Source organism: Cheilinus undulatus, linkage group 3 (genome assembly GCF_018320785.1).
Source record: "Cheilinus undulatus linkage group 3, ASM1832078v1, whole genome shotgun sequence".
Taxonomy (NCBI): domain Eukaryota; kingdom Metazoa; phylum Chordata; class Actinopteri; order Labriformes; family Labridae; genus Cheilinus; species Cheilinus undulatus.
The window spans coordinates 41,780,200-41,792,197 of NC_054867.1; the positions used below are offsets into that span (position 1 = coordinate 41,780,200).

The window sequence follows — 11,998 nt, forward strand, 5'->3', positions numbered from 1 at the left end:
CAAGCCAACTCACTGGCTTCTATGCCTCATCTGATCCTGCATCCCTCATCAACACCACCACCAGTGTCTAGAATCCCTAAGGGGTTATCCAATTCCTGCGTTTGCCTCACTACCACTTCAAATCCATGCAGTCATTATGATGGAGGTCTAATCGCCAAAGACATTACACATTTCTCTTTCATTACAATTTAAGTCTCTCCTGATTGAGCTGTCATTTTTTTCTGCCTGTTTGGAAGTTCTGTTGTCTCTTCTATGGTGACAGGAAGGATATTTTTTAAGTTTATTTAAATCATAAAAGATATTGTCACTCCTTTTTTAAGCTTTCGAGTCTTTTATCACTTGCTGTCTGAATATATTTGCTTTATATTTTCAGAAACACCTAAGACACTCTTCACCTTAAATTACTTCTTTTTTTATTAATCTGAAGATGAGCAGAGCCTGCTATCTCCCACACATCAAACAATGCAAACAATGGAGCCAGAGTCCAAAATGCACATCATGAGAGATTTTTATTCTGATGGAGTTTGGCAGAAACCGAGATGAATCCAGAGTGGTTTGCTCGTCTCCATGGTGATCGTCCTCCTTCTCAACCCATGATCTGGCAAAGCAAGGACACATGAGTCATTATGTGATTATCCTCAAGAATCCATCAAAAAGCTGCACAAATAGACGTGTTTTTGTGAAGGGTGGAGGGAAACGATGATTAAATCCTTCAGATACAGCAAGCTTAAAGTGAAACTTGTGTTAAATATTTTCATTTTGGTTTTACTTACGCTGTTTATCCAGCTGATGTAGGCAGAGACACGGGTGAAGACAGTGGGCTTCCTGTGGGAGTTGCAGCCATTGGAGGACACAAAGCTGGTGACACCATGGATCACCCACTGGCCATTGACGGCGCAGTTCAGGGGGCCGCCAGAGTCTCCCTGAATTCACAGAAAACAAAAAAACAACAGTAAAAATCAACATATAAGGACCTTCCAGTAAAGCTTGAAGCAGATACATCATTCTCCAATGCCTTCAACTCATTCCTACTTCTCATATCCTCATCCAATCCATGACAGCCTCAAGAAAGTTTGGACACAGAGTGAGCTTACAAAACTTTGACACTTTGTGCAGTTTAAGCACAAGTCTGGATCATTGTTACTGACTTATGCCCCTGCTGATGCAGCAAGTAATCCCGCATGTGTCCCCCAAAATATCTTCTCTTGACAGGACGGGGTCAGACCTCAGCTGGAGGAGGGGAGTGGGGTGGGGGTGCTCAGTTTGACTTTATCACACTGGAGTGGGACTGCATTGTGAAAAATTCTTCATAGTGTTTCTAAGTTTCCCAGTCTGCTTATTCTTGAACATCAGTTCTGTTTGTTCTAAATTCAGGGTGACACTGAAGAAACTGGGTTAAAAATCTCAGCTGTGAAGAGCCTGCTCTGCTTTTACTCACATCCTCAGTTCAGACTTAAAACCTTAATTCAAAAATCAAGGGTTTATTTTTTAAAAAAGCTTTGCAAAACTAATCTTTAGCATCATAAAAGTGAATGGTATTCAAAACTGCACTTTAACAGAGAGTGGTCATCAAAGAGAATTACATGATGACCACTCAACAGTTACATAGAGTCAGAAAATAAAACTTTATTTTAAAAGCATCTTGGTCCTGCTTAATGTAAAGTATCATGCACTGTCTCTTACTGCTTCACTGTATCTCAAATACTGTTAGAAAGTACGCTGTAACTTAAATCACTGTGGACAAATGCCTCACCTCATATGCATATTTGCACAAATTAATCTCCTTACCATGCCAATAACTAATGAATCTTTTTACCATACTCAAATGCTGCAACTAATTAATCTATCATGGTAACTCAAATGCTATAAAAGGCTGTCTGGTAAAATGCCTCACTTCTTATGCATATTAGCACTAACTGATCTACTTACCTTACTACTTACAAATTTTGTTTAATCTATTTACTATATTCAAATGCTGAGTTCAAGCTTGTTACTGTGATGGATGCCACCTTTGCAATAAGATGGTTTGTGCTGGATATTTCACAGTCAGCTGTAAGTGATATCATTAGAAAGTGGAAGTGTTTAGGAACAACAGCAACTCAGCCAGGAAGCAGAAACCCACGTAAAATCACAGAGCGGGGTCAAGGACTGCTAAGGCGTGTAAAAGTGGCCAACACTGCAGATTAGATAGCTGAAGAGTTCTGACCTTCCACATGCATTAATATAAGCACAAAACTGCAGGAGGAGCTTCAAGGAATGGATTTCCATGTACGAGCAGTTGCGTGCAAGCCTCACATCAACAAGTCCAATGCCAAGCCTCGGATGGTGTTGTAAAGCTCACCAACACTGGACTGAGCCATGGAAACAGTGGAGTGATGAATCATGCTTCTCTGTTTGGCTGTTAGATGAGGCAGTCTGGGTTTGGGTCAGGCACCTTGTCTCCGATGAAGGGCACTCTTAATGCTTCAGCATACCAAGACATTTTAAACAATGCAGTGCTTCCAACTGTGTGGCAACAGTTTTGAGGGAAGGCCTTTTTCTATTTCAACATGAATGTACCTGGGTGCACAAATAAAGGGCTATAGAGACATGGTTTGATGAGTTTGATTTAGGAGAACTAGGCTGGCCTGTATAGACCCATTACTTTAACCCCATCGAGCCACTTTGGGATGAAGTGGAACAGAGATTACAAACCAGGCCTTCACGTCCAACAACAATGACTGACTTCACAAAGGCTCAACAGACTGAAAGGGCACAAATTCCCCCAAAAAACACTCAAAAATCTTGCGGAAAGCCTTCCAAGAAGAGTGGAGGCTGTTACAGCTGCAAAAGGGGGTCTGACTTCTTCTTAAACTGCATGTATTTGAATACAAAGTCATTACTGTAACTGTTGGTCTAACAGTCAGGTGACCAAATACTTTTTTTCCATATACTGTATGGAATATGTTCCTGTCTTTTCTTACCTGGCAACCAGAGTCACTGTTGCCTCCACCACAGACCATGGTGTCCTTCACAGTGCTGCCCCACCATGCAAGGCTGGAGCAGGTTTTGTAGTCAACGATGGGCATGTAGGCCTGTTTCAGATTAACAGAGAGCTGACCGCCAGCTGAGGACGGCACATGAAACATCATTATCCAACCGCTACCACATCATTTACACGCTGAAGTGTCTATAGTGTTATAATCAGATAACATAATTTCCTTATGCAAATATTACACATTTTATTACATCACTGTATGGCTGTGTGAGACTTACTCTGGGTGCGACCCCAGCCGGTGATGTAGCAGGGGTTGTTGTGGGGCAGGATCTGACCCGGGGGAGGCAGAGCGCCGAGCTGGACGTAGTTGTTGAGATAAGCATCAGAAGACAGACGCAGGAGAGCGATATCATATCTGAAGGGCAGAAATATGAAAGTTGTTTTTATTCTTTATTTCACACAGAATCCTGGTCCAGTTCTAGTAAGACTGACAGTATGCTAAAGCTACATCCAAGGTCATCACTGAACGGGAGGCAGCCATCACAAAAAGCTTTAAGTACAACTAAACCCCGCCCATACCGCAACTCTGTACGGCTCTGAAAGTACACTCACTCACTCACTCACTCACTCACTCACATACAGACCCATGTGTGGCTGACACCTGCAGCCAAGAAGTTATATTTTTGATTAATGTAAAATAAAATATCAGTGTCAAAATTCCATAAACAGTACCTTTAATGATAACCAAAAAATTGCAGTTTTTTGGGGTAAAAAAAAAAAAAGAGAGAAAGAGAAAGAAAGTATCAAGTGCAATAACCAAAATATAACATCACATTGTTATAATAATTTGGCTAAGGCTATCAAGAGTAATCCAGTTAATCCCATTAATTTAAGGACCACAAATATTGCTCTATTTTTTTCTAAATCATGATTAACTTCATGCTGTAATATTCCTTTCAAAACACTTTGGTTGCAGCACATCAGTGTCTCCTTGCAGCCACTGTGATGTAAAGTCCGCCACTGCTCCTCAAAGGCTTATTTTACTTAAAGACCCTGTAAAGTGAAATCCAAAATTTATGTCTTAACACACCAGATATGTTGGAATATGCTTGCTGTAAATGTGAAAACACTGAGATCTTTGTGTCCTTGAATTCTGGATTTAGACTGTTAGAAGGTTTGCCACCTCTTTCCTGGCTGGATTTAATTTGAGTGGGGCAAATATGGGGGCTGGTGTTGTCACCAGCCCACAGTGGGGAGTTATCCCACCCCCCTAAAGCTAAGATGATATAAAACCCCGAGCAGTTAATCTTAGTACAGTCTGTTGTTAGCTGATGTCACAGCCTTGATTGAAAGTTAAAAGTTAAATGCTGTTTTTTGTTCATTGTGAGGTGAATTTGCCAAATCTCTCAGCAACAGTAGTTTATGATCATTAAAAGCACCATAACAGAGGTTTGAGCCAGAAAACTGACTTTTACTCTCCTCTGGCACAGAGCTAGGCAGCTGTGCTTTATCATAAGGTCAACATAAGGTCAAGGGTCATGCTAAAAGCATGAGTGCTTTCTTCCACTCAGATCGTAGCATATTTTTTTTTAAATCTGAAAGGATTGTAATTATTGTGAGTGGGTGTGGCTTCAACTCGTTCAAAAGGCACGCCCACACCATCCCATCCTGAAGCAGGTTGTACTGCAGGAGTGTCCAAACTATGGCCAGGGGACCAAATGTGGCCAGCAGCCCATTTTTGCACAGCCCGCTAACACTTCTTTTAATTAAATAAAATATGGCCCTCAACAGAGCATGAAGCTTGTGCTTGACTGTATTATTCCTCTCCCTTTCTGCACAAAACAGTGCTACCATGCTAATACTGTAAACAAACACTTTGACAAGTTTCTATGCTGTTTTTTTGTTTGTTTGTTTGTTTGTTTTTGTTTTTGTTTTTGTTTTTTTTTTTCAGGACAAAATTATATCATTATATATATCTGTATTCGCCCCCCAGTGGAAAAAGTTTGGACACCCCTGTTGTACTGCCTCATTTTTCATGATTTTGAAGCTTTTTGTAAACTTAGAGATGTTTTATCTGACTGAAATTTAACATAACACAGTGGACAATCATACAACAAGCCTAAATACAGATTTATTTTCAATTTACAGGGTCATTAATGAAAAATAATTTAGTGGACAAGTCAAAAGTCATCTGAAGCTTTTTAATGTTCTCTTATTCTATTTTCAATCCATTAAAACTTCTTTTTCTGTGGTTAAGTTCATGTTAGAATCTTTGATCTACATATAAAGGCAGATCTGTATCCAAACAGGAAGTCACTTACACTTAGTTTAAGACAGTAGAAAATCCAAACAGTTTGCTAAATAGTGGAATTTTAAAATTCAATGAAGGATGCAATTAATTTCTATTAACTAAATCAATTCTAAGGTTAATCTTGATTAACCTTTTGACAGTCCTATAATAACTACATCCACTCTACATTTCTCATTTGCTTCATACATACATAGCCGGAGCTATGCATGCAGGATCAGGTCATATCTTGACCCATAAGAATGCACTCACCCTCCAGCCACATTGTTGGGGTTCCAGTGGGGGTGGAGGTAGATTTTGCTCACGCCCATGTACTGCTCTTTGCCCTCGTGAGAGTTGATGTTGTGATCTCCAAGAACAGCACGCCAGGTCTTACCACTGTGGATGCACAAAAACAAAAAAAATTTTTACTAACCACTCAAAATGGCCTTCCTGATTGTTGGTGATCTCATGTGACCTCAGGATAGCTGCTGAAAAGATCAGCTCTAAACATGAAAACTCAGCTGTGTGGGCAAAAGTGAGTTTTCTGTGAAATATTTTTTTGTCTGATATTAAATCAGGCTAAAATACAAGAACACTGGAGCCTGATTTCAACTTTAAATGACCTTGATAAGAATTTAAAACATCAAGATGTAAAAGATGAAATGCCTGTGTGTTATTTTTCAGCTCTTTTTATGAATGTATCACTTCAGGCTCAGCATTTATTCTGTGAAGCATGGAAGTCATACCGATCCACGCAGTGAGCAGCGGTCAAGACCCATTCTCTCCTGATCAGGATTCCACCACAGGTGTGGTAGTAGTTGCTGCCAGACTGGTACTGAAGAGAGACCTGAGGAAACGAGGAAATAAAAGAGCATTACTGCCAGAAAAAGACACATTCACACTGTAGCTGAGGGTGCTTTGGCAGCATTCCCAACACAAAGTTATGCATAAAGCATTAAAGTGCACTATTAATTTGGCCTGGTAAACTTTGGAGATGTTTGCTTGCAGAAAAATGTATGTTGCAGCGACCTTTAAAGAAGTCAATCTTGTTTTATTTTTGTGCTCAATCTCAGGCACATAAACTTATAGTGTTTCCAAATCAGCTCAGTCTGTTTCATACAGCCACTGGTTTGCCTGACTTTACTCACAAATATATGATCAGCTTGTTAATTATGATGTGTTACTGCTCTGGGGTAGATGCTGGTGGAAAAATAGATTTTGCATGCCCACACATTTATCCATCCACCTATTATCTATGCTGTATGCCCTGTTCAGGGTTCAGGGTCAGCTGGATCAGATCCCAACTGTTATTGGATCAGAGGCAGGTTTCACCCTGGACTGTCATCAGTCAATCACAGCGCTGATATGCAGAAGAAAACAACCAGTTTGCCTCTATAGTTATACTATAGAGGCTTTATCTGGGGTTTAGATGGTGTAGCTAATGGTTGGGTCACACCTCATGTATGCAGGCGGCCCCCGTTCAAGTCCAGCCTGTGGCTCTTTAACCATAGGTCATTCACCATTCTCTTATTTCTGTTTCTGCCTCTATACAATGCTCTATCTTGACAGTACAAGCAAAAAAAGGCCCAAAATACAGTATTTTCTTTTAAAAGTTGTTATTTTTTAATAATAATAATAATAATTTTGTAGGATTACTTGTTTTCTATCATTAGGACAGGAGCTGGTAAAAGGTTCAAGTCTTTAAAAGTGTAAAAAAAATATTAAGAATACTTTTTTATGTTGAAATTTTGAACTAGGACATTTTTTTAAATCAGTATAAAAGAAAAATTAAATGTAAAATAAAAACAATTTTGCTGTTCTTCAGTGAAATGTCCTAGACTGTGTCTGTCAATTAAAAAAATCTCTAGCATTATTTTTCTTGGGTTATCTATGTAGAAATAATAGTCTGCTTGGACCACTAGACTGGCATTCAAAAGATGAAATTCCTCAAGAGATATTGATTTTTTTAAATTTACTTATTTATTTTTAACAAAAGCAGTCTTTTAAATAGGAAAAAAATTCTATCTTTTCTATATTTGATGACAGTAAAAAAATTTAAGGTGGGACACGGTAAAAAAGTAAACATGCATCAATATCAATTTTGCTCTTCATTGGTGACATATACAAGGCTGTATCAATTCATAATGGTGGGTTCAGGCCCACAGGCTGGCATTTAAAGGGTTAAGATTCATTAAAAAATTTTGGATCTTTTTTTATACTATCAAGACAGCATCTAGGAAAGAAGATGTTAGTCTTTTAAAGCAGAAAAAAAATTAAAGATTATTGTTACTATTATTATTGTTATTATTACTGTTATTTATTGTTATTGTTATTGTTGTTATTAGTTGGAATTTATCTATGTTGAATTATTGTTTTGTAAAGAAAATTAAACATGCATTCAGATTTATTATTATTATTATTATTATTATTATTATTGTTTAATCTATTTTAAAATAATAGTGTTGTGCACCACATTGGCATTAAAAGGGTTTCATTTCTAAAAGTTTATTTATTTATTTATTTATTTATTTATTGGCCTGCTGTTTTTTTGTTTTTGTTTTTGTTTTTGTTTTTTTTGTATATTTTTTGTATATTTTTGGTATATATTTTTTACAGGAATGTAGCTGGTAAAAAGATTTAATTCTTTTGAAATTTGAAAAATCCTTGTTTTATATGAATTGTATGACTGTGTGCTTTCTTTTTTTCCTTTTAATTAGACAGCATAAAAAAATCAAACATTCATCAAAATTAATTATGCTGTTCATCAATGACATGTCAAACACTGTCCATAACCAAGCTACCTTTTTTATATTATTATATTTACTTTTGATATTATTGATACTAATAATAATAACTACAATAAAAACGCTTATTATTATTATTATTATTATTATTATTATTATTATTATTATTATTATCATTTTAGTAGTAGTAGCAGTATTATCATCACCATTATTATTACAATAATTTTCACAAATAACTATCATTGATTAATAATAATAATAACAATAATAATAATGATAACAACAATAATAACTTTGTCTTTATTGCACTTTTACAAACATGTGCAGAAGCAAAAAGAACAAAGCAACAAAACTCATGAAAAGACAGAAAGCAGAACAATGACACCACCAACATGAGCAGGATCCAGACAGTTCAAGAACATAAACAAAAAGTGAAATAACCAAACCGTTAATAAGACCAACAGACCCAGACTGTCTAATACATGTGGTCATTAATATCAGCTTTTATAGGTCAGAATGAGATATCATGATCAATTTTAGTTTTCCTCCCGACCTCTTAAACTTCCAACAGTAGCTTGGATAAAGCTAAAGCCGAAAAGCTACATTATATCACAGATTCAACAACTTTTCTCATCTTCACAGTACAGTCATCATCTTTGCTGTGAGTTTCCAGTTCAGACCAGAGTTCTGCCAACATGGATCTTTAACCCAGGACATTTCTGTGAGGCTGATGCTGAATTTGTTGGTTCAGTGCCATGAATTTCTGACATTAAAACACAAACAATTCTACTGAAGTAGCACAAGTCTTGATAAAGTTAGCTAAAGCTTTTTTTTCCTCTTTAAATTGAAGGAAACTAAACTGTGCAGTCATTTTATTTCAGTAATATTTGGGTTAAAGGGGAGCTGGGATTTTTTTTAATCCCTTGTATGACTGTGAACAAAAGGTGGTCAAAAGCCTTTATCCATACTATTCATGACCAAAGCTCTGTTTCCAGAGATCCTGTGAGCTGCAAGTACTGAAAGCCAAGCCATAAAACATTCAAAGGTGTATTTTATCTTGATGATCAAAATCTGTGGTGGTCACAGAAAAACAAACAATGTGTGGAGGTTTTACAGTTGATACAGTTCTGTACCTGCCAGGGCCAGGAGTTGGGGTTGGCCACCTCGCCACCCACAACTCTCTCCTCAGAATAGTCATCCTCCAGGAACCTGGGCTGGGGCTCCAGATCGGCCAGCACTGAGACACAGAGAGCATCAGAGTCAGAAACAGATCAAGAGTTTGATAGGAGAGTTAGTGAGTCTGCAGAGTGTCAAAGGAGAAGAAGAAACAGGCAGTTCTTACCCAGGGCTGCGATAGAGGTCAACAAAAGAAACCTGAACATGTTTGCTGTCTCCTGAAACTTTCTGAGCTGGACTTCACTGCCCACTACTCTTTTATACCCTCTGGCCCCCCATGCTGCTAGAGTATGTGTGCATGTCTCTGTGTGTGAGACCAGTTCAGAACAAGCATGTTCACCTGCCTGTGTTTCATAGTTATCAGTACAGTGTCGACTTGTGGGGGAGGATTCATGTATGGAATAGCTGACAGAGCATCTGATTTCATTTTTTTCCACTTGATTTGGCCTCTACTTTCAGATCTGAGATTCTCCTCTTCTGCTAATTCCCCCTGGTTTCTGTCTCCTCTAAAGCTTTAGGTTTAATTTATTGAAAAAGTGTGTATGCTGATTATCTCATTCCATTATGAGACTTAATTTCCATCTTAAGGTGCATTTATTCTCCTGCACATTCAGATTTATTAATGACTTTCTCAGGATATCCAATCCACCTATCATGAAGCCCCACAGTGCAATCACATCCAGCTCTGAGGGCTCCATAGAAAAGTATCAGAAAGTTGGATTTTTTTTCCACTGGTTTTATTGAAATTTATACAGTTAGAACTTAGAAAAATGGTGAAATGATGTGCATAGGGTGACCAAGGCATGTTTTAACAGTCAGATCTGTTTGGCATAACTAACAAAAGCAAAGAGAACAAAACAGGTCTTTTCTTTGTTTCCTTATTTTTTGACCGAAACAAAAAAACAGCTGATTGTCTTGTTTTTTTGTTTTAGACAAAAAATAAGGAAACAAAGAAACAACCTGTTTTGTTCTCTTTGCTTTTGTTATTTACACCAACAGTGGACCCACAACCATCTCCTCAAAGAGAAATTACCCCAAATTTCCCCAAATTTTCAGCGACATAGTTGACTGAAAATTGTTCCAGTTTGGACTTTTGGTGGAAAAACAGAGAGAAGGGAGCTCTTCACTATAGAGGCCATGGATGGACATGCATGTAGCATATATGAATGTACTCTATGTCCTCTTTCTTTCCATCATAGACTCTTTTCCCATTTTTTATTTCCTGTCACACATTTTTGACCCACTGAAAATAGCTCTGTGACCAACTTTTGTGTCCCAACCCACCAGCTAAGAACTGATGACAGACTCTATGTGACTAAAACTCCAAACATGTCTGTTTTTGTATGCACAGGTTAGTACAAAGTGCACTTTTACACAAGCTGCTGTGACACAAAAATCACTTTGTGTGGCTATTATACTAGCTTACAAAATACCATATCTAAGTTACTTAAGTAGTTATTTTTCTATGGAGGTAAAATCTATGGAGCTGCAGAGATTCACTGCTTTACAGTTCTTATTTTTCTAATGTAGGGACACATGTGGGCACAATTGCCAAGAAATGTTACATCTTTAGGATTTTGATAGTGTTTTTAAGTGACTATTAAATTGGACATGAATTAATACATTTGAATCATATTACAATGAATAAAAGCCATTACAACATTTTGTTATATACCCTGTAAACAGCATCAAAGTTTTGAGGTTAACTTTAGTCAACCAATCAATTCTTCGTTTACTGTTTTAATGACTAAAATCTTTTCACAGCAGATGCTGTGACAGATACATGTTGAATGTTGCATGGAAAAGCTGAATATCATGTCAAAGACAGCCTGATAAGATGTTTGACCCCTTTATTGATTTTATGAATCAATCATGGTCAAGATCATTTGACCAAAAATTACAAAAAAAACCTTGTCGATGTCAAAGTGAAAATAGATCTCGACAAAGTAACGTCAGTTAAGTAAAATATGTAATATGTGTAAAGTAAGTGACTGCCGTTTACCCCCTCTTAGCCTATTTTGCCACTGCTTTTTACCACTTTAAATCAGTTTTATTGTTTTCACCCATTTTTTCTACTTCTTCTTGCTACTTTTAACCTATTTTGCGTGTGTTCTTTTTGACAGGTGTAATCCCTATTTGCCACTTTTAACCCCCCCCAGCCCATTCTGCCACTTGATTGCCACTTTAACCCTTTTTTTGGCCCTTCATACCCATTTTACAGCTTTGTTTTGTTTTTTACCACTCAGCATCTAACTGTTGTTTTTCAGCCATTCTGCAACTTCTTTTCACATTTTTTTTTCTGCTTTTTGCCCATTTTTTGCCACTTCTCTTTGCACTTTTAACCCCATATTTCTATTTCTTTCCCTATTTTGCCACTTAAATAACATTTTTCCACTTTATTGCCTATTTTGCCACTTCTTATTGCTACCTTAACCCATTTGCTGCCATTTTGCCATATTATGCCACTTTTAACCCATTTTTGTCATTTTTTCTTTCTACTTTACCCATTTTTGCTGCTTTTCACCCATTTTTTCTGTCCTTGTAAATAATTATTCAGTTCTTTTCCTTGTAATATGGCTCATTTTTTTCTACTTTATTTTCTAGCATCCTGACATTTGTGCACACCCTGGCCCAGCAGGGAATCATTTATATCTTTACATTGTTAATGATACCAATAAAGGTAATTCTGTTTTAAGAAAAGGGGTTTATACTTTTAAAAAGACTATATTGTGCTACTGTAAACATATATAAATTAATTTATTTTTTGTTTGTTTGTTTTTTCAGAAGGAGTGGTTATTATTCAGTTTAGAA

The 11,998-nt window shown here is 37.1% G+C and overlaps 1 protein-coding gene across 1 annotated transcript; it reads right to left on the reverse strand.

Moving 5' to 3' along the window:
- Window positions 1-528: 528 nt before the first annotated feature.
- On the reverse strand, window positions 529-9,393 carry LOC121507047 (elastase-1-like). The gene is made up of 8 exons (XM_041783187.1): window positions 9,354-9,393; window positions 9,145-9,248; window positions 6,014-6,114; window positions 5,538-5,663; window positions 3,256-3,392; window positions 2,964-3,106; window positions 774-923; window positions 529-598 (listed from the first exon to the last, which is right to left on the reverse strand). The coding sequence occupies exons 1-8, from the start codon at window positions 9,391-9,393 to the stop codon at window positions 587-589; spliced, it is 813 nt and encodes a 270-aa protein (XP_041639121.1). The 3' UTR covers window positions 529-586.
- Window positions 9,394-11,998: the final 2,605 nt, after the last annotated feature.

What these genes read in the sequence shown, in the direction of transcription:
- LOC121507047 (XM_041783187.1), bottom strand. Translation starts at nt 9,393, where the DNA reads ATGTTCAGGTTTCTTTTGTTGACCTCTATCGCAGCCCTGG. An exon ending in CCCAACAATGTGGCTGGAGG is followed by an intron (nt 3,393 to 5,537) that starts GTGAGTGCATTC and finishes TCTGCCCTTCAG; the next exon opens with ATATGATATCGCTCTCCTGC. An exon ending in CGGCTGGGGTCGCACCCAGA is followed by an intron (nt 3,107 to 3,255) that starts GTAAGTCTCACA and finishes TGCCGTCCTCAG; the next exon opens with CTGGCGGTCAGCTCTCTGTT.